The sequence below is a fragment of the Lissotriton helveticus genome, chromosome 8, assembly GCF_964261635.1.
Source record: "Lissotriton helveticus chromosome 8, aLisHel1.1, whole genome shotgun sequence".
Classification (NCBI taxonomy): domain Eukaryota; kingdom Metazoa; phylum Chordata; class Amphibia; order Caudata; family Salamandridae; genus Lissotriton; species Lissotriton helveticus.
In genome coordinates, this window is record NC_136069.1 from 1,393,331,554 (window position 1) to 1,393,354,448 (window position 22,895).

At 45.1% G+C, this 22,895-nt stretch overlaps 1 protein-coding gene across 2 annotated transcripts in view; it reads right to left on the reverse strand.

Annotated features, from left to right (window-relative positions):
* LIPI (lipase I) overlaps positions 1 to 22,895 on the reverse strand; it is a 212,519-nt gene that overhangs the window by 154,047 nt on the left and 35,577 nt on the right. For both annotated transcript variants that reach the window (XR_013599967.1, XM_078658347.1), the window contains exon 2: positions 21,524 to 21,900. Coding sequence is in view for 1 of the 2 variants with exons in the window: in XM_078658347.1 (XP_078514473.1) it covers positions 21,524 to 21,900 (377 nt within the window). In the remaining variant the exon portion in view is untranslated. The remainder of the gene's footprint in view (positions 1 to 21,523; positions 21,901 to 22,895) is intronic.

Sequence of the window (22,895 nt, forward strand, 5' to 3'; positions counted from 1 at the left end):
GATCTTTGTCAGGCTTTCTTTTCGATCCCTTTGGACGAAGATAGCCATTTTCTTTTCGCATTTAAGCTGGAAAATCGCGTCCTAACATGGTGTCGTATCCCTCAGGGGTATACAGAGAGTCCATCGATCTTTAACCAGCTTCTGAAGAAAAATCTTGAAAGTCTAGTGCTGCCCCAGAAGTCAGTTCTGGTCCAGTACATAGACGACCTCCTTGTGGCGTCAGAAACAGAAGAAGCTTGCAGGGAAGATTCCATTGCTTTGTTAAATCACCTAGCTGCCAATGGGCACAAGGTGTCCCCGGGAAAATTGCAGTACTGCCTGACAGAAGTACAGTACTTGGGACACAGAATTGAGAAAGGCAAACGAAAGGTGTCACCAGACAGGATAGAGGCGATCATGAAAATGAACGCGCCTCAGACACAGAGAGAGGTCAGGATGTTCCTAGGGATGGTGGGTTATTGCCGACAGTGGATCGTGAACTTTTCACTGAAAGCAAAGCCCTTGCAAAAACTGACGCACAAAGAGGTGAGTGATCCGGTACCATGGGACAAAGACTGTTTGATGGCATTCTTACAGCTGAGAGAAGACCTGTGTCGTGCTCCGGCATTGGGAATGCCTGATTACAATAAACAATTCTTTCTTTACTGTTGTGAGAGAGAGGGTTGTGCGTTGTCTGTGTTGGTCCAAATCCATGGGAATGCCCGTAGACCAGTTGCTTATTTCTCAGCTACTTTAGACCCAGTAGCCGCAGCGTTGCCCGGATGTCTCAAATCCGTTGCTGCAACGGGTGTCAGCATTGAGAGATGTGAAAATATTGTTATGGGGCACCCGTTAGAGGTGTGCGTGCCACATTCTGTTGAACTGTTGATGACCAGGACCAAAACACAGCATCTGACCAATAGCAGGCTCACGCGCTATGAGCAAGTTATTCTTGCTGCAGAGAACGTGACCCTCAAGAGATGCTCTGTTTTGAACCCTGCTACCTTAATGCCACTTCCAAATGATATTGATGATGATGATGAATATACAGACCATGACTGTCTCGATGTGACTGAACTATGCACCAAACCCAGACCCGACATTGTGGATGAGCCACTGACGGACCCAGATGAAGTTTTCTTTGTCGATGGCTCATGTGTAAGAGACGAAGTTGGGCAGTTGAGAGCAGCTTATGCTGTTTGTACAATTGAAGGAGTTGTGGAAGCTGGGTGCCTGGAAGGAGTACACTCCGCTCAGGTAGCCGAGATTATTGCCCTGACACGTGCTTGCTTAGCAGGCAATCAAATTCGAGTCACCATCTACACCGACAGCCAATACGGGTTTGGGGTAGTTCATGATTACGGGCAGTTATGGTCTCAAAGAGGGTTCATGACTTCTTCAGGCTCTCCCATTCGCAATGGAGAGTTTGTGCGCTTGTTGTTAGAAGCATTGCAATGTCCAGCAAGTATCGCAGTTGTAAAGTGCATCGCACATACCAAAAATGAGGACTTTGTTTCGAAAGGCAATAGATATGCTGATGAAGTTGCGCGGTATTGCGCAGAACAAGGTTACTCTTTCACAGAGGTGGATGTGGGTGGAATAAATGTGAGAACTGAATTAGCCATGATACTGGAAACTGTTGATACTTGGGATGAATTGTCAACCATGCAAGAAAATGCTCCTGATTCAGAAAAGGAAACATGGGTAAAGGCAGGATGTGTAGTGGGTGAGACTCATTTTTGGGTCTCAGCAGACGGCAGAGCAGTGTTGCCCAATGAGATGGTGAGTCCAATGGCTAGACTCATACATGGTCCCGTACACTTAGGGAGAGATGCTATGCTGAGAGTGTTTAGACAGACTTGGTACAATCCTAAGTTTAGAATAGCAGCAGAAGCAGTGTGCCAGCGTTGTGTGACCTGCCAGCAGCTGAATGTAGGGAAAAGAACACCAGTTGCACTAAGTCACATAGGAAGGTCTGGAGGTCCATTCAACAGAATGCAGATAGATTTCATTGAAATGCCAAGATGCAACCGCCTCCGCTATGTCTTGGTGGTTGTTTGTGTGTTCTCCAGATGGGTTGAGGCATACCCTACACGTAGGTGCGACACCCTCACAGTGGCTAAGTTACTGCTTAGAGAACTTATCCCTCGGTTCGGGGTGCCGGCCTTTTTGGAATCAGATAGGGGAACACATTTTAACAGCGAGCTTGTGAAGATGATTTGTGTTGCACTGAATATCGACCAAAAGCTCCATTGCAGTTACCGACCAGAAGCCTCAGGAATTGTGGAACAAATTAATGGCACGATCAAGTCCAGAATAGCGAAAGTTTGCTCCTCAACGACCCTGAATTGGCCTGACGCCCTGCCATTGGTACTCATGAGCCTTCGTAGTACCCCAGACAGAAGAACAGGGTTGTCACCACATGAGGTGTTAATGGGGAGAGCAATGAGACTGCCATCTATTCCAGCTACTGCACTGTTAAATATCACAGATGATATGATCCTGGACTATTGTAAGGGGCTGTCTGACGCCATGCGTTCTGTGTCCCTTCAGGTGCATGCTGCAGAGGTTCCAGCGTGCCAGGGCCCTTGCCATGACCTGTATCCTGGGGACTGGGTCCTGGTGAAGAAACATGTGAGAAGAAGCTGCTTGGATATTCGTTGGCGTGGGCCCTACCAGGTCATCCTGATCACAAGTACAGCTGTAAAGGTGGGAGGCCTGCCCAACTGGATACACGCGTCGCATACGAAAAGGGTTCCAGCACCTCTGGAAACAGCTCCTCTCTCGAATGGACGTCCAGCAGAGGACCAAGAAGCCATAGAGGGGGCTAGCCAAGCTGTAGAGGTGCCAGTGGAAGCAGGGAACGAGTCTGACCAAGCTGAGGACGGTCAGTACAACAGCGAAACAGAAGACGCTACAGAAGGAGAAGACAGCTGGGAGTACGAGTCTGACCCTGACAGGTCTGAAAGAGAGCGAGAACAGACCAGAAGGAGAAGGAGTAGAAGGGCACGTGGAGAAGCAAATTGGCCGCAAAGAAGAAGTTCTAGCCTGAGGTCAACTCCAGAAGCAACCCTTCCTCCGATATCAGAAGACTCAGACCCAGAAGAAGGTGCTCAGGGCGCTGAAGCACCAGACCGAAGAAGGTCAAGAAGAGTGCGTGTGCCTAACAGAAGATACTCCACACCTGAGTGGACATATCTGGCGACAAATGTCTGTGAAACCGGAGACAGGGAGGATCCGAGCGGTGGTGGTGTCCAGTTCTGAGCCCATTATCACCGTGGAAATACAACTGTTGGTACCCGGTGTCGAACAAGAAGGGTCACTAACATTCGTGCTCCCCAGACCTCCCCGCCTCAGCAAGTTAAAACACATGTTTCTTACAGAATTGAAATTCCCCGACTTTGGTACCACGATAACAGCACATGAAGAGCATACTCTTCGCATGGAAATATTGAACTATGCTATTGAAGCTGCAACCACAAATCTAATAGTCGATTGTTAAAGGACTTTGTAAATAAAGCAAGTAGAAGAAAAGAAGATTACCTAGCGCCCAGGAAGCAGAGAATTTTAGGGAACCCCTTGAGTGGATGGAGAAGGGCTAGGGTTGTCTTTTTGAACTGTGAAAGGACTTTTTTTGCGAAAAAGGCTGTCAGCCTCCAGCTGTGTGGATTCTAAAGACAAAAAAGGATTGAAAGAGACTGTAAAGGAACGAGAGGAAAAGAACTTTTTTGCAAAGAGAAAGGGAAAAGCTAGATTGTCTGACGAAATGGAGGCCGGCACCCCGAACCGCAGAGCTAAATGTATAATAGGTACACTAATAGTAGGAGTGATAATATTAATAGCTTTAGTGGTAACAATTTCTTATGTAAAGGGACATGAGGAAGAGGTAAAGGTAACTGATGCGAATTCTGTAGTAACACTTACACCCACTGTTGCAGGTGAGAAAAGGGAAAACACTCAAGAGAAAGCGTTATTGGCTGCAGAAGCCCGCAGGTTACATGTAGACGAGTCCCAAGGAGACTTTAGGTCAAATGCTTATGCTAAACTTTTGTATGAATACGTGGATGCCATGGAGGTTAAGGATTGCTACGTCTGCATGCAGTTGCCTGCGTCTGTAGATGAAGGAATTCGATATCATCACCTCCCTCTGACATATGGCATTACATGTAGCTTATTGCTTAGTATATTTTATGAGAGAGATAGTTTTGAATACTATTTCTCCAATTATGATTCTGTGTTGCCAGAAGTCCCGAATTATAAGCAGATGAATAAATGGGATTACTGGAAGAGTGAAGACAGATTGGCCAAGTTCTTCATTCCTTGGATTACCTTAGATACTTCACATGCCCGTAGAAATAATCTGACATGCAAGGTGTCAGAAGTCGAGAAAAAGTTCATAGGGCAGGTGGATGATCGTTACAGGAGACAAAAGATTTTGAAAAAATCAGGACAAGGGAAATTAGATTGGACCGAGGAAGAGAAGTCACATAAGAGAAAGGGTAGTAGTGGTCCAATAGCTTTAGATAAAGCGCAGAAAGGAAAGTTATGTCTTCACCGAGCCAAAACGTATTATGAAAATGTATACGTGGGTGAAGTTGACTGTGAACATGCTTTTAATTTAGAGTACTACACTAAGGATTTCCTGAAGGGAATGCAAGTGATTCCAAATGTGTATTTTGTATGTGGAAGAAATGCTTACGTGAGACTACCTGACAACTGGTATGGATCATGTTACTTGGCAATTGTCTTCCCCAAAATATATCATGCACAAGACTTATTGATCATTGAGGGCCAGACATCATCGAGGGGAAGGAGAGATTTAGGCGATGCAGAAATGGTTGGAGATGTCTTTGGAGCTATGTTCCCTCTTTTGGGAATAATCCTTAATGATGTTAAAATTAGACGACTGGCAACAGTTGTCGACAGGTTGTCTGCCAGCACTGCTCAGTCCTTAATGCTGGTAGAAGGAGAGATGCAATCGATAAGGGCTATGGTTCTTCAAAATCGGCTTGCATTAGATGTCTTATTAGCAAAAGAGGGCGGAGTCTGTAAGGCTTTGAAGGTTCAGGAATGTTGCACTTACATTCCAGACCTTTCAAAACCCCTTGAGAAAGTTATTAAGAACATAACTAATATACACAAAGAGATCGAAGACTTGAGTAGAGAAAATGTCTGGGAAAAGGTGGGCCACGGAATGAGTACAGTTGGAGGGTGGTTTTCCACCTTAGGCAAAAGCTTTATTTGGTATATCCTAAAGCCTATCATCATAATATTGATCTGTGGGATAATATTGTGGGGATTGGTGAGGGTATTCAAATGGTACAGAGCAAGAAGGTCAGAAAGGGCCCAAAGAGAACAGTTGCAGAGATTGGCTGCCATACAAGATAATCAGTACAGGAGCCTGAGAGCTCTGGAAGCACAGAGAATGCCAGCAATAACTGCAGTTTAAATGTTAGTGATGACCCCGAGAGGTCATCAAAGGGGGGAACTGAGAGAGCGCAAACTGATATAAATGTATGAGTACATCACACTTACCTATAGTAAGCACAAGTCATGATGAGAAATGCCATGAGTGCTAATAGTATCTGAAATTATATTCTAAATGTATAGCTAATATAGAGATTTAAGTAGAAGTGGAACTAATACAGAAATGTGTGACATTATATGATTTTATTAGACGTGATTATTTTGAATCTATGTCGTGTAGCTGTTAACATATAAGATGGTCTGTGGTAAAACGCAGAACGTGGTAGGCCTCAGGGCCAGAGCTGGAGCTAAAAGGGAAGGTGTTTCTTTTCACGACACAGATTGTTTAACGTTTTTTGGTCATTGCATTAATGGACCGTGATTTAGAGTAATGTTTTCTAAATAATAGAATAAGAGTTTAACATGCTTTAATTAAATGAAGAATTTGAATGCTATAATCATAATGTGAAATATTGTAGGCCTGAAATGTTTTAGCAGTGATTTACACGTACATGTCTGGGCTGAGAAATGTTGCAAGCCTTTTTAGAAGTCTATGAGAGTTGGGTTCTTGGCGGCAGATATCTGTCTGCAACAGGAAAGGGGGGATCCAATTATAAGTGAATGAATAGAGGTCTGTTCAGTAGACGGCCCAGACATGGAGGAGGGTTCTGGAATGTTTAAGGGGTATCAGCGGGCCGGAGAAGAGACTGAGAAGCAAGGTCAACTCTAACGTCTGAGGCCCAATACAAAGCATCATGGAAAAAGCCTGAAGTTGCACCACGTGAGAGGCGTTTCGCAAGGGGCGTCTCAAATGTTGTTGACTGTTTTGTATTAGGGACAGCACCCCTGGGTGGAGTTAGAGCAGAGACCTGAGGACCCTTTAGAGAGCGGATGGGTAGGCAGTGAGGGGTCATGACTGGAGAACTTTAGGTTTTCACCAAGAGACTTAGAGTGGGTGACTTCCCTTGGGGGTCATTCATTGCTGACACCTTTGTTAGGTTGGGATTTGGTTAAGTAGGGATACCATCTAGAACAGGGTAGGGACGCCTAACCTGTGTTTGTTTTCCTCCAACCTAAATGAAGGAGAGATATGCGTCTATGCTGATAGCTTTGCTATTTTTAGAACTTGTGTTAGTGATTTCTGTTGCTCGTCTGAGGGCTTTTCGAGAGCACATGTATGTAATTGGACCTGTGTATCTCGTGAATCTCATTCTGAGATGCTTGTATTTGCAGCTCATTATATCTTTACAATAAACTTTTGAAACCTAGAAGTTGTCCGTGATCTTTGAGAGTAGAGTCCTTTCTTGGGTGAACTAATTTGCAGATAGGTGTACTGTTTCCTTCCAAGACAGGCAATAAAGGTTCAGTCGACCAGATCGAGGTTTGGATCAATAGATATAAGGTATCGATCAAAATCTCGCCCTTTCAAGGGCTTGCGCCTAAACCAGGCAGAAACCAGCATTCAAGTCAGGGCAAGGGAGTTACACGCTGAAGATTACCCCTGCTCACCCCCTTGGGAGCTTGGCACAAGGAGTCAGGCTTATCCCAGAGGCAATGTGTGAAGCGTCTGTGCAACACACACACTGCAGCGACACACTAGGCACACCACAAAATAAACTCCACACAAGGTTATGTCAAAATAAGCTATGTATTACTTATAAACACATTAGAGCATATTTAAAAATAGGTACACTGTGCCACCTGACACAAGGTAATACTTTACAGGGGATTATATACAGGACAGGGCCAATTAGGCCACTGTCAGAACCATCAGAACAGGTAAGTAGTAAACAACCAGTAACTACTGGTGCAGACACTTTGCATAAATATCATTAGGCATAAATCACAGTATGCATAAATCATTTTAGCAATGCACCACAGTAACACTCCCCAGGTGCATACATCTTCTTAGGGCCTTGCTCCCCACCAGAACACAAGGTGCTCTCAGGCTCACTGGCCTTCCTCGGGGGCCCGTCTTTGGCTTCCCCACAATGCCCCATGTCCACAAAAGTCAGGGCTATAATGGAGGAAAAGGTGCAACTCACCCTTGTTTTTCTTATGTCAAAAAGAAATGCCCCCGTCGTTGCAGCTGCCTGCAATCTGGCAGTGCAGCTGTGACCCCCACTGGGCAAAAACAGTAGGCATCCTAGACCCCCTTAACCGGGGATTCTTCTTGCAGAAAAGAAAATAGGCAGAATAGTGGGCACCAACAGTGCCTAGTGAGTCCCCCTAACAGGCACCAACCAGGTGCATTCTCAGCCCCACTCAGCGGGGCTCCTCTTAACTCTTCTGGTCTTCCTCGAGGTTGTGCTGCATGTCCGGAGCCTTCTACGGCCTCTCGGTTGGAAACTCGTACCTTAGGCTGGCCCCTCTCCCCACTCACTCCAAATGGCAATGCCCCCTCCTCACTGGGACCGGAGCCACCCTTGGCGGCCGCGCGTAGGCACAAGGAGGAATAGCGGCGGCCCAGTAACGTGGTCACTGTGCCAACCCAGCTCACCTCTGCAGGTAAAACAAGAAATGCGGGCAGGCCACTGAAGGACTTCGGTTGGACTCCGCAGATGTCTGGGAAAACACGCGTGGCTCTCCTTTCCCTCACCAGAGCGCCAATCACAATCAGGCTCCCACAATGCCTGACTTCCTCTCCGGCCTCCACTTTCAGCTTCGTGGTTGGCTACGCTTGACTAGTCGGCCCCGCCCACAACCAGGCAATGAGCGCCTGACTTCCTGGTCGCGCTCGCGGCGGCTTTTGCTACGAGCCCCGTTGTAGCCCCCATCTTGGGCTTGGTAAATACCAGGAAAAACAAAGAGAATGCCGATCACGCGCTCCTGGTCTGCGGCACAGCGCTGAGGGGCACAGCAGTGGTAGGGTGCTCCTTACACTCCAGGGCGATGCATCCAGCCCAACCCTCACCACACTCCTGGATTGTAGATTGCACAGGGCAGCACTGGCACAAAGGGGTGCAAAACACAGGAGCAGTCCTACCCTCCAGCCCCAAAATCACACAGGGCAGAGCAGGGCCCAGGCAGGCCAGATCACAGGGCCATCCAGCAGAGGGACAGTCCTTCGGGCGGTTCTTCCTGGGCCCAGCAGTCCTCTTCGCCCAGATCCAAGCAGGTTCCAAAAACATGGGGTCACAGCCCCAATACTTATACCAGCCATGTCTTTGTTCTGCCCTGGCACAGGGCTTGGGGATCCAGTCAAAACCAGTTCTGGTGGGCACTCAATATTTTATTTACAGTGCACACCAGTCCCCTTTGACATTGTAGGTCCTAGCCCCAGACATACCACAGGGGGGTGAAGCCAGCATTGTACAATGCAGGCACAGACCTATTCAGGGTCAGGGGCTACTCCTCCCACTACTCCAAATGCATATCTGCCTATTCAGCCTAGCAGTGACTCACCCAGCCCTTCTGGAGCCACTGCAGCTCACCAGCCCCTGTCACTCCAGAGCCAGACATGCAATGCACATAAGGCAGGCACAAAGACACATAGCTCACAGAAATGCCAACTTCTAAAAGTGGCATTTCTAAAATCGTGAAAATCAATCTGTGAACACCATAACGCAACATTTATTATTAGTATTCCAAACATACCAAACTTGACCACATTGCTCCTCTCATATCAGAAATTACTACTGAAACACTTATCAGGGAATCCCCAATGCATTCCTATGAGAGGGCAGCCTCATAGTGGTGAGAAACCAAAAATGGCTGTTTGTCACTACCAGGACATGCCACACAGTTAAGGCACATGTCCTACCTTTTACCTACACCACACCCTGCCCATAGGGCTAGCTAGAGCCTACCTTAGGGGTGACTGATATGTAGTAAAAGGGGAGTCACAGACGTGGCAACCACTTTATGTGCCACGACACAGCGGCAGTAAACTGCTAAATATCCTGCGATTCTGGGCAAATCACTTAATCTCCCTGTGCCTAATAAAAACGAATGTGTACGTCTGTAATGCAACTGGTGCTCGTCTAAAGCGCGCTGATACCTTCGAGTCTAGTTCACACTATATAAAACAAAAAAAAAAGAAAACACTTGGTGCGCAGTCCCTGCAATGGCAGAGGCCTGAGACAGGTTTGAAAGGCTACTTTGGTGGATGGTGCAAGCAGCACTGCAAGCCCACCAGTAGCATTTAATTTACTGGCCCTGGGTATCTGAGATACCACTTTACAAGTGACTGACAGGTAAATTAAATACGCCAAACAGGTGTAGACCAATCTTACCATGTTTACCACAGAGAGCACACACACTTTACACTGGACAGCAGTGCTAAAGTGCCCAGAGTCCTAAACCCACCAACACCAGGTCAGAAAAAAAGACTAGGAGGAAGGCAACAAGTTCAGGGACGACCCTGCAAATAGAGCCAAGTCCAACTACCACTTTATGTAAATCCATTTATCGTGTGTTTTGGCATGTGCTGAAGCTGCAGTAACTCATTTTTCTTGCTAATCCAAAGACCTGGAGGTGGCTGACCATTTACTCAATAGTGCTAATAGTGCTATTGTTTGGAGGGCATGGCTGCACTGAACGTTAAGAGGCTCCTTCCTTTCTGGGTGGGGGGCAGGTCCTCTTCTCATCAGGTCTTCGGACCCCTCTTTAGCATATCTAAAGTTAAACCATTCTCCATGTCACTGTGTAAAGAAGGGTTGGACCCTGAAAGGCATTCTTTCACACTTTATTCACAGTGAGTAGCTACATCATCTTGGAACAGTTTGGTTCACCCCTGCAGGGTGCTTTCAAATTCATTAACTAGAGAACCAGAGATGCATTTTTAGTCAATTTTAATAAACAAACTCATGATAATGCCAGTTATGTTGTGAGTTCATAACAATCACTGTTACAATTAGTTCATCTGGTTAACTGAAACGCTTTTCAGTCATGAGGATAGTTCTGCGTCTACATCTGGTGCAAAAATAACTTATTTTATCACACTATCTATGTTTGGTATACAATGACGGCCTGAAATATTCCATGTTCATATTTATTGTCTATAGAAAGTCATTGGATAGGAAATGTGCACGAACAGTACTTATAATAACTCTCTATTTTGAATTAACAGTGAACGAACAAAGGATCTCTTCAAAGAGAGCAGAGTTATGCTCCTAATCAAAGTGGCACTTTTCAGCATTTATTGAGATATACAGACAATTCTTTGTACATAACATTAGTGTATTAACAGCACAAATCCCAATACACTGTGCTTGCCTAATCCATCTAAATACATATTTAGGCCAAGATCACACAGCATTGTCGCTGTATCACAAAGCGCAGACTTGGTATCACAGCACAGACCCATTATGAAACAGAACTCGCTCAATATACATCAATGGCCCAAACTTCACAAACCATCTCACCAAAGTCCAATATCCCCAAGTCCTGGGGTCACATATGCTGGCCTACAACATTGTGCAGGCCCAACATCATCCACAGTGATTTGTGCCAAGTTTTTAATCTGTCAAGTTGATTCTGAGGATCCTTTGGCATGGTTTGGTGTGGTTTGCCCCCATGCACACAGTGACCTGCATGAATATGCACAGTGTGTATAAGAGATAATGAGGATGGAGCCCTTTCAAAGAGGACCGCTTGAAAGCTGTGGTGTAGATGGGGGTGGTGCCCAGATCTGTACAGATATCAACTAGTGTACAGTTATTACCTAACGGAAATTACAAATTTGGCAAAGCAGTGATGTCAGTGTGTGTGTTGTAACTATTCCATACGAACTTCCCCTGCAATCCCTTTCCACTGTAGTAACGATAGGTGGAAGGACCATGACACCTCACAATACAGAACCCATTGTGTATATGGCAATATATTGGGAATACTTGGGAATGGTTTAAGAGATGACCTATGTTTCAATGTTTCTATTTTCCAGTTACCTTTCATCATAATAAAGGGAAAATTATGAGAACGTTAAAACATCATTTTAAGCTTAAAATCTCTCACCTACATCATGAGTTTTGCCATTCGGAAACGAGTGCTGCTCTGCGCTAGCTCACATTTATCTTTTCATAGACTGTGTCTCAATGAGGAACAAAGCACTGGGCACAGATCGTAAATGACTGAGCCAAGATCAGACAGGACTGAGCCAACAACCCACAGGACTTGAACAAGATATCATCCAGTAGTGGCCTACATATCCCCAATGGCCTCAAGATCGCCCCAATGGCTTTAGATCAGTGTTGAGCCAAGAACACACATTAATGGCCAAAGACCACACTTTGAGTCAAGGTCACACAGTACTGAAGCAATATCAGACATTGTTTGGCAAAAATCGACTAGTTGATGTTCAAAGACAAGGCAATGTTGGATCAGCATCTCAAAGAGCTTAGGCAAGATCACATACTGGTGATCGATTGAAAGAACAATCACAATCATGCATGACTAAGTTAAGTCCTCAAAACACCAAATCAATCCCACATTGTGTGGCCCAGTATTATGATTTAATGTTGTTTTATTTCTACTTGTATACTTTTATGATTTCCTTTGAGAAATCGAAATAAAGTTATTTTGAACGAACGAACGAACGTGTGGCCCAGTCTGCCTGTTGTTGACCCAATCTTACTCAACACAAGTGAAAGATCATACACCTCTGACTTAACAACGTACAATGCTGGCACAGAATCAAACACTGCAGGTCCATGATCAAACAGCGAGGGCTCAAGATCAAACAGTACTTGGCCATGGTCACGATAGTCCTCATATCACACTATGCAGATCATTATGCGCAGTTCTAAACCTCGTAAATTTGTGATGAAAATCCTGTGGCAATAGAAAGCAAGGTCCAAAGATAACATGTCCCTTTAAAGATAATAGGCGGCTTACAAATTTGAAAGTGGCATAGTAGGAGACATGTTATTAATTGTCTACATATGCCTTGCCCACATGTGCTTAGGGAGTTTGGACATGCAGGAAATTTGAGACGATTAATAAGGGTAATTCAACCGCAAAATAAATACTTGACCGATGGCAGGAGTGTATTCATATAATCATGCCCCACCGCAGCTCTGCCTCTTGCCATGGTCCCTAACTCAATTTGATGAGTAGCTGCACTTATTTGTTTCCGTTTAAAGCACTGATACTGCCATTTTGACAATTCCTTTAAAGCATTTTCCTTGTCATAAAACTTGAGGAAAACAATGCTGTTTTTGTGTGATTGATTATCTTTTGAAAATACTCCCAAAGTTGCTTTTTCTCAAAACCAGGATGAATGGATGATGGATGAGTGTATCTAGGCTCCTTTTTTATATGTAACTGTACATGCCGGGTGCAGCGCTGGTCAGGACCTGGAGTAGCTTGCCCAAAATATTCATGGGCGCGGATGTTGAGAACAGACTGTGGGAGGCAGGACCAAAGAACCCACAGCTGATTCTGATGCCCTGGATGCAGCAGCAGAGGTAGGAACACCGCTGGTGAAGAGATGGAAGAGCCTGCCCAGAACTGATGACTTATCGCACTCCCGGGCAGTGGCTTCATTGCTGATGGCTCAAAAAACAGCTGCTGGGGAACTCCCTTGGTGGCACGGTGAGGTTGGCCACCAAGGCCATTTCCTCCTTCTTGGCTGACTTCTCTCCTTCCCCCTCAGCCATAAGTACATTCTGTGGGAGAGAGTGGGCTGCATACAGAAGATTCCACTTCTAAATAACACAGGGGCATCGACCAACTATGACAAGCATGGGAGGGCAACCACAGGAGAGTAGCCTGCATCCCCAAGTGCCCACTTTGTAATCACACGGGGGCACAGACCAACCGTGCAACCTACATGGGAAATCAGAGGCAGGAAGTTAACTCTACCATGCTGCCATTGAGGGTAGGGTACAAAACAAAAGAAGGACTGGGTGGTCAAATGATTCCCTGGCTTGCATGTAAAAATGAAAGTCATCTTACAATGGGTTCTCATTATCATCATTGCAAATCCTGATTCTAAAATGTATACGTTTGTATTGATAAAATAGAGCTTTCCATCATTTTAATAGCAGAGATAGACAGTCGGTAACCAAGAGTTGCAGCTGCCATGACATTTCCCGGTTCAATGCACCACCATCCTGTGGAGCCAAAACATTACAGGAAAGAGCCACGTCCCCGTAGCTGCTGCAGTGCACGGAAAGCACTCCTTTCCGTCCTCTCGCCAAAAGTAGAAAAACTTTTAGAAAACAGTGAAATGCTATGGGCCGATATCCAAACTAGGCAGAGAGCCCATTATTACAAAGCCTGCAGGAGGCTCACCCAAGTAAGCCAATTGCTGGGAAGTGGTGACCCGGAGCCCCATTGTGAATTTGATATGCTGCTCTGTAGAGTGTTTTCTTGTATGTGAAGTGGCATCATGTCTTTCTGAATTGTGAAGCTGTCTTTAACTAGAACTAAAACGGAAAAAAGGCCTTCTTGGGCTTCTTTGTTCAGCAGGGAGGGTGTGTACTGTTTACCTTGCCTCCGGAATGTCGGTGAACTTGGCATCACTTCACCAGCCTGGCACACCTGCACTTGTTCTCCTTCCCACATCCTATATTGTATTTGTTCTAAAGGCCATGTAGTGCCACAGGGCGGGAGATATGCCAGCAGTCTGAATGTCTTGTTTTGTGAGTGAGTGGTCGCTGTGTTTAGAAAGGTGAGCCGACCCATGCAGCAGAATGGAGCAGGTCACATAGTTGGACTCTCTTAATGACCCGTAAAGTACATTTCAGAGCTGTGGCAAAAGAGACAATGCAGGTGATTATAAAATATGTTCTGCAGTCAGGAGTTATAGAGAGATGATGAGTGCAAGGTGGGAACTGGCAGGGGAACAGTGCTTAATTTGAGCAGGTGCTTTCAGGTGCTCAGCACCGGCACTTCTTTCACAGGGCCGGGGCCACGATTTCTGGTCCTGCAGGTGCTGGTCTCAATATTAATTGCCCAATTTAAAATAAAAAGAACCACATACCTTGCATGGTGACAGGCTGGTATGTTTTCATAGGCAGGCATACATCTGTTCAGGCAGGCATGATGTTGTCACGCCTGTCATGAATCCAAGAAGTCATCATTAACAAATGGCTTGCATTCTATTCCCAGAGTCTGCTGCACCCTGACACTGCCTGAGCCTAAGCCTCCCATTGGATAATTGTAGTGGGGGCCTACTATCCTCAACGTGCTTGATGTGGCTGTGGCTCACCAAAACTTTTGTGCGGTGTGGAGTCACCTGCAGTTTCCGTGCGCTGCCTCCAAGCATGCTAATTGCTGAGTGTGCTTGAGCCCGGTAGGTGCAACAGCCATATTCACATCTCACAGGTATTGCAGCATTACGTCTGGGGACAGTGATTGTGCTGTGGAAGGCAGAGTCACAGCAAGCTGAGCAGTGGATGCCTATGCCGTTGTCATAATTGGACCAAACTAATTACAGGCAGCACTAGCAGTGACATGACCTGCTGTGCTCAAGCAGCCTCCTGACCTGAAACAAACCCAGTCAGACCGCACTGATTAATATGTTCAAAAAAAGCATTTTCATTTGGTGTACATTTTGTTTTCGCACTCCTTCGGTGTAGGAAAAGAAGTAAAACGCATGTCTTAAGGGACAGCAGAGCATGGTTACAGGATAGAGACTGAGGCAGTGCGGGTGTTGAAAGTTGGGCACACCGGAAGTAGAAGTGGGCTGCAGCCTCCTTGGCAGCATTTTCAGCCCTGGCACTTCATTTTTTACAAATTAAGCACTGCAGGGGGAGGACAAACATACATGAGTGGGAGGAGGGAAGGCTGAGGCAAGCAGTGGGTCTTCCCAGTAAGGGTTTGCAAGCCGAAAGCTTCGGCCTGTGGCTACATTCTCACTGCAGATACTTGAGTAGAGAGCAACCGATGGGGCATGTGGTGTGAATTTTGACAGAAAGTGTGTCTTTTCATCTGCAGTATGAATACATGTAACTAGAGTAAATCCTGTCTGTTATATGATTCTTTTTCATACGTCCCCTGTTTCAAGGAGGTGAACTGCACTTGGTACGTTTAGGACGGGTCTTATGCCGAGTTCCTCCACTGCTTTGTTGGTGTGATGTTTTTCATGAGAGAACCAAACTTATGTCACTCAACTCGTGTACACGTGAAAGCAACATGAGCACTTGTCATTAGACCCACAGCGAGGATCCGGAATGCACTGCTCTCTTCCAAAACATCAAAAATACTTTCACAAAAGAGCTGCTGGGCATGGGCAGGACAGAGCACGAGCAAGACCAGTATAAACCACAGTGAAGCAGTCACAAGGAGAGTGGGACAGAGGGGAGGCAATGACTAGCAAGACCCACGGTAGCAAGGGGGGGGGCAAAGCAGGATTTTTGAGAGACCTCAGGCTAGCCATTTAAAGGGGCCAGGAAATACTGATGAGTAAATACAAAAAACAATTAAAAGGTCATTTTAAGGTCAGGTTCCTGACAAAAAAAAATGTTTTTTTAAGGATTGCTTTATGTATACAATACATGCAAAGAGTTAAAGAACTGAACGTGTGAGGGACGAGTGTAATTTTCAGATTTAGGAAAATACATCTTGTATTGAAATGTAATAACCAGATCCTAGGAGGTGGAGTGAAACACACCCTGGTCAATGACACGGCAGTAAGAGAGGTATTCTCAAGGGGTGTTCGGCAGAGTCTTCGACTAAAGGATAAGAAAGGATCACACAAAAACGTGCAATGGGTGTTTGTGGGGGCTGTCCCAAAGGACAATTTCTGTACATTAGAAACAACAGGTCTTGCAACCAGGTGCTCCGTCGAGCCAGACTCAGATGGGTAGGCAAAAGCAGGAAAGACGTTTCTGGAATACAACTCAGTACTCGGAGTACTGTACCCTCATTCACCGTGTAATCCGTGTCTTTCCCTGCTTTTCTACATCATGCATTCAATCTTCTTGATCATCACATATGTACATTAAATCTTCCATGCATATCTGTTGCCCCAGGTCCCTCCAGCCCCGCGTCATCTAACGCCCACTCTCACTCTCCCAGCATTCCCCACCACCACCCTGTGCGTACTCCCCCAAATAAGAAGTGTCCTGAGACTCGACCAATAATAACATCTTTCTATTTATATCGCTCTTGTGGTGACAGTCTTGCGGGCCCCTTGCCCTAAAAATAACAGCTGCTCCATTTACTCCACGAAACGTTACTTATTTGATCAACCTCAGAACAATTATAGCCAGGGCCAGCCATCCAGCAAGCCACGCAGATCTTCGCTCTAACTATCTGTGCTATTTAGAAAAGCTTAAAGCGTGCTTTTGTGATTATATTTCTGCAGTGCAGTAGCTGACAATGCAAACTGAATTGCATGAAGAGGGTGTTTTTTATACTGATTGTGTCACACGTTACTTTACGTGTAACTTAAGGCAGGTGGTTGTACGGGAAGGTAAATTAGCTTTGTAAGCGAATGTGACGTCATCCTATTGGCTTGCCTCACCTCAACCGACAGCCCTGTCCGGTTTACCTAGAGTTATATGTGGCAGGATGCCTTGTGGGATGGTGAGTCATAATATTATATAGAATAGAATAGAATAAATTCTAAGCGTGTTTTGTACTTCGTTTAAGGGTTAATCTATGATAAAATACCACATGCTGTTTTTCCAACCATGTGTACTGTTTTTCTCTCAGCACTGCGGGATTAAATGTCTTTACACCTCCGTAAACTTACCTTTCTTAAATCTAAAATGTGTTTTACTCTATGGTATTATCTTTAAACATTTAACAGCACAGATGCTAAACGTGGCTTTCTAATCTAGAGTAAAATTCCTGTGAGTGTAATTTATTGTATGGGTCATAAGGGCGTTTCTATGGATGTCGTGTGATTTGACTGTGTTATTAAGTCGAACCTGGGCAGCGCATGCGCTGCTCTGAGAGGCATGCTGTATTCAGGGATGGACTTGAAGCTCTGCCCACCCTCCGCCCATATTTTTATTGGCTTGTGTCATTGTTCTTTGTATACGGTGGCTTTTCATTGGTCAATAGGTTAAGTAGTGCCTCCTTAGTACCACCTTGTCTCATTTTGTTATGTTATGTTATGTTATGTTATGTTATCCGTTTTGTAAAGCGCACAGCTGCCCCAGCAAAGGGGCGTCCCGGCGCTACCACATGAGGAAACGATAACAATGTGGGCCAACCTAAGAGGAATTGACAGGGTGAAGACTAGGGTGAAGGGAACAAGATGGTCTTGATAGCCTTTCTGAAGGACGACAGACAATCAATGGCGTGGATATGTACCGGGAGGGAATTCCATAGCTTAGGCGCCATGTATCGGAAGGCCCGACCACCTGTCCTGGAAAGCCTGATTCTAGGCACCGTCGCTAAGTATTGCTCTGCTGAGCGGAGAGGGTGCGAAGGAACATAATGTGAGATCAGGTTACTTACCAGGGCCGGGCTAGCACATTTCAAAATTTTAAAGGAAATACTAAGTGTCTTGAAATGAATGCGTCTGTCAATGAGGAGCCAATGCAGTTTTCGGATAGTGCTGGAAGCTGAGCAAAAACGTGGCTAACCCACCAAAGCTCTAGCCGCAGCATTTTGAACGCGTTGCATTCTTGTAATTTCTGCCTTGTTCGCCCCCAGAAGGAGTGAATTTGAGTAATCAAGTCGTGAGAGGATGGTAGCTTGCACAATGAATTGGCGAACCGAGGGGGCAAAGTATTTTAGAATGGGTCTTAGGCCTCGCAAGGTGCCAAAACACGAGGCGGCTAACTGCTTGGTATGGGTCTGGAAAGAAAGGGAAGAGTCCATTATGACTCCCAAGTTCTTCACTACATTTTTTGGGGAGGGAATTGTTCCCAGGGCTGCCGGCCACCAATGATCATTCCATAGATTGACATGCTTACCCAACAACAAAACCTCAGTTTTCCAGGAATTTAGCTGTAGACAATTGGCTGCCATCTTTGAATTTGGAGGCTGAGGGGGAAGAACCGTCTGCCAAGGTGACCACTAGCTGCGTGTCGTCAGCATAAGAGACAATCGTAAGGTCCCATAGCTTGGCGACCGCAGCTAGAGGCTGGACGTATATGTTGAAGAGCAGTGGGCTCAAGGCCGAGCCCTGGGGCACCCCTTGACCAATGGCATGGGTCTGAGAAGAATAAGGGGGTACTGAGACTTGGAATGATCTGTTAGTTAGGAATGAGCGAAGCCAATCTAAGGCTATGCCTTCGATCCCTACTTCCTCGAGTCTCCGGAGTAGAATCTCGTGGAACACCGTGTCAAAGGCGGCGCTGAGATCTAGCAAAATCAGCGCCGCACTTTCACCCCCGTCCCCGAGAGATCGTAGTTGCTCGGTGGTGGCCAAAAGGGCCGTTTCTGTACTATGCCCTGTGCGGAACCCATTCTGAGAAGGGTCTAAGATACAGTTATTATTCACGAACAGGGTTAGCACGTTGTTGACGTGAGCTTCCGTGATTTTTACCACCCAAGGTAAGAGGGATATTGGCCGGAAATTTTCCGGTTTATTGGTGCCTGCATTGGCTTTTTTTTAAAATTGGGGACACCCAGGCATGTTTCCAGGGGGTCGGAACAGTCCCGGATAGAAGGGAACTGTTAATTATATTACAAAGAGGCTCCCTGAAGATGGGGCGGGAATCCTTAAATTGAGATGGTTGCAAGGGATCCAGGGTAGAGCCCGACTTGATTTTACCACTGAGCCGGGTAAATTCAACCTCCGAAAGGGGCGGGATGGTCATCAGGAAGACCCTAGGTTCCACTCTAGACCCAACGTAGGCTGGGGGGGTGCAGGGATCAGGAAAGGATAAGTAGATAGTACGCACTTTATTGACAAAGACAATTGCTAATTCGTCGCATAAGAGCGTGGAAGGTACAACTGGGGTACTTGCTTTCCTGGTCCTAAGGTCTTTAAGGATTTTAAAAATACATTTGGTGGGGTTATGGCTGGAGCTGATCTCCATTGCATAAAAAGATGCACGTGTTTTACAAATCGCTTTGTGATAGAGTTTTATCTTTGCCAAATAATGCCTTTTTTTCTCTGGTACGTAATCTTTCCTCCAGTCGCGTTCAGCCTTTTTACAGGCTTTTCGCAAAATGGTTAGAGAGTTATTGTACCAAGGATTGGAGGTAGAAGTACGACCTTTCACCCATTTTGCTGGAATTAGGGCGTCAAGACCTCGCAAGATCCATTCGCAGAAGCGATCGTAGTCTCGATAATTGTAACCTCCCATGAGAAAATCCCGTTACATGTGTTGTTACTCGGTAGGTTTTAATTACAGGCTATGAGCAATATTTTGCTAAATGCTTTTCACCTGCATGCAAGACACGCTCTCTAACAATGCTGGGTTTTTTTTCATAGCTCGGCACGCCATGCTGATAGAGTGCCGGCTGTGCCTTTGGTTAATTTGCGGCACAGAACACATGCACATGTTTTTTTTCTGTTTTTTTTTTGTTTACAAGTGCCCCAAGGTGAGCTTCCATGAGCCACGTCTACAGAATGGTGCCCCCCATGCTGGTTTTTCACTTTAATGGTGACAGCACCCCTTTCTTTAGATGCGGCTCATCTTAGAAAATGGGGGTGGCCGCCATAAACATTAAAATGCGGCATGTGGCGTTAAAAAAAAAAAGTAATAAATAGTAAAAAAAGAAAATTAAACATACTGCCGCGCAAATGAAGGCACTGCCGCCACTGTATAAGTGTGGCGTGCCCTGCTATAAAAAAATGTTTTAATGGTTAAAAAAAGTAAATTAAATAGTTGCGGGAGAGCCTGACCTGCAACAGCAAGCAGGAGAAAAACATTCAAGCAAATAGTGCTCAGAGGCTGTATTGAAAGCCTATTGAGTAACAACACATGTCACAAGGGGTGTCGTCATGAGAGGTTACAAAATGAGACAAGGGGGTACAAAGGAGGGATTACTAAGCCTATTGACCAATGAACAGCCATAGTCTTCAATGGTCAATGACACAAGCCAATGAAAAATATGGGCAGAACTTCAAGTCCATATGTTGCAGAACAGCGCATGCGCTGCCCAGGCTCGACCTATAAAGGCACAGATTGTAGCAGCTCCCACCAATAATAAGTGACCAGTTTAGAAATGCAAGCACTTCGGACACACACTAGTTTCCTGAAAAGGGTGGGGATGGGGCATTGTACGCCTTATGTCAGGATATTTCACTAAAATGCATGCGCCAGTAAAAATATAAGCAGTGTCAACGCTGGGGTATGCAAATCGAAGAATACAAGTAATTATGAAGTGCATTTAATTTTTTTGCTAATTTTCTTAAAGGTAGACTGTTTTATTGAGAAATTCTCCACCAGTACATGCCTGTGAAAGGCTGGCAAAGTTGTAAGTCACTCACAAGTGGCCCTGTCTTGCAGAGACAGCCAGTTGGCGCATCATTGGCATCACTTAAAGGGTACTGCTGCTACATCTTTACCTTTGTTACCTCCATAACTGCCAGTGCACACAGAGATCAGATGTGGGCTGGGCAGAATTGCTGTTCTGCCGGCATACATTTTCAAATTTTGGTGACTTTGTGTTGTGCTTGTTGCTCGAAATTCCAGAAGTTAAACATGTATTCCATGTCACGCATGTATGCGTTTTATTTGGCAAAAATTCAGTGAAAACACACAGGAACAGTACGAACAACCAGATTGTTTGTGGCGCAAGTCCTGTTTGACCTGTTTGTGTTTTTTCACACTACGTTTTAGCACAAAATGTGTTTTCTTCTGTGCAAAATGGACGCCAGGATGCATTTCCTGCTGCAGTACAATGCTGTTTGCATTTCGTGAATTTTGTACATCCCCAATCAGAAGGCAGATGCAGAAAGTAAACCGAGTAGTAAGAGCCCACTTGACTTTCTACAACGTTTCCTTCACCTAACCCTTTAGCAGCAAAGAGGGTGTGCTGGAACTAAAGGCAACACAAGAGGTCAACATATTGATGTCTTTGGGGGGGTCGAGAAATGTCTGATTTAGTTTCTGCTACCAATGATATATTGCTGAATCCATGTCTATCTGTTGCAGCTTCGCTAAATGTACCTGTATGCCACTCTGCCTTCATTCCCATGTACAAAAAACTTTTTTGGCTTGCTAATGCAATGGTCTACTTTCTTTCATAAATATTGGACTACATGCATCTAACTTACCAGCAAACCATCAATGAGGGTCTTCAGGATGACCGCAACCTTCTTTGTTTTGGCGGCAGCGCTGTGGTAGATGATCGTGGTGGCCCCTCGGTTCCAGTCCACAATTATGACATTCATATCTTCAAGGGACAGCAGATCCTGCACTATGTTATCAATCCACACCGGCGGAGATCCGGTCGGCCGGTATCCATGAATGATGAAGATGAATTTCCTGGTCACATTCACATACTTGAAAGCTGTAGAGTTTTCCTTATTGAGGTTGCCAGCACAATCTTTGTTTTCTCTAGTGTAGAGTAGCAGTTGCACCTCCAGTCCTGTCCCAACAATGGAGTTTTTTAGGTTAAGGTCCGTGAACTGGTGACATTGTTCTGCATCTTCTGTAAACACCAAAATATAAAAAAAATATATCAGCTTGCTGCAAGTTGTACTTGACAGAAAACATGCACTTTGGAAGGATTAATAAAAGAATCTAGGGCACCAAGCACACCATATTCTTCTCTGTGCAACCTAATGCATTCTGTAAAATGTAGATTGTTTCCATTCAATTGAACCCTCACATTCTATAAGTTTATTTCGACCTATATGTCACCAGACAAAATAATAACAAATAAAGAGATGGAGGGTCAAGTCCATGAACTCAAGGAGTTCAACAGACTGCATTGCATTTAAATCTCATACCTAGTTGTGGCTCATCAGAAATATTTTTAAGTTGCCTGACCAAGTGGTATTGATATTCTCAATTATTGAAAAGGCCCCATCACGTAAACCAAAATGACAAAAAAAAAATTTCAATGGTTATCGTTACCTTGCCCTGATTCTTATGTAGAGAAAACCTTAACCAACTTTCAGCAAGACAAATAGAAGAAGAAACGGGACAGAAAATCTGTCAGATAAGTAACACAATGTTGGCTGACGTTTTAATATCGCCATGTACTTGAGGATCCAAACTTCCCCACACGCCTATTGTGTTGTCTAAAAGGCTATCACTAACTCTAAAAAGAATTACATGGAGAGAAGGCATTTGTAGGGGTGCTTTGAAGGCGCAGCTGTTTGCAAGACCTACTGTTGCCAAATTTCTTTAAAATTGACATTGAGTGGGCTGTGACTCCGACCAGACCAGTATTTTTTTCTCATCTCATGCTGCTGGCCATTTAGTGTGTCATTCCACCTCCTCAGGCATACTTGCTTTGCAATGCATAAGAGCGTGATTTGCATTTTAAGAGCACTGAATCACCACATATTTTAAATAACAAGAATTTCAGTTGTGCTCTGCATTTTATTATTATTGTTATTTGTGAAGCAGGCAACAATTAAATCACAACATAGCCAATCACTCAAATAACAGGATACCACATTGTTACTTTAAGCACTT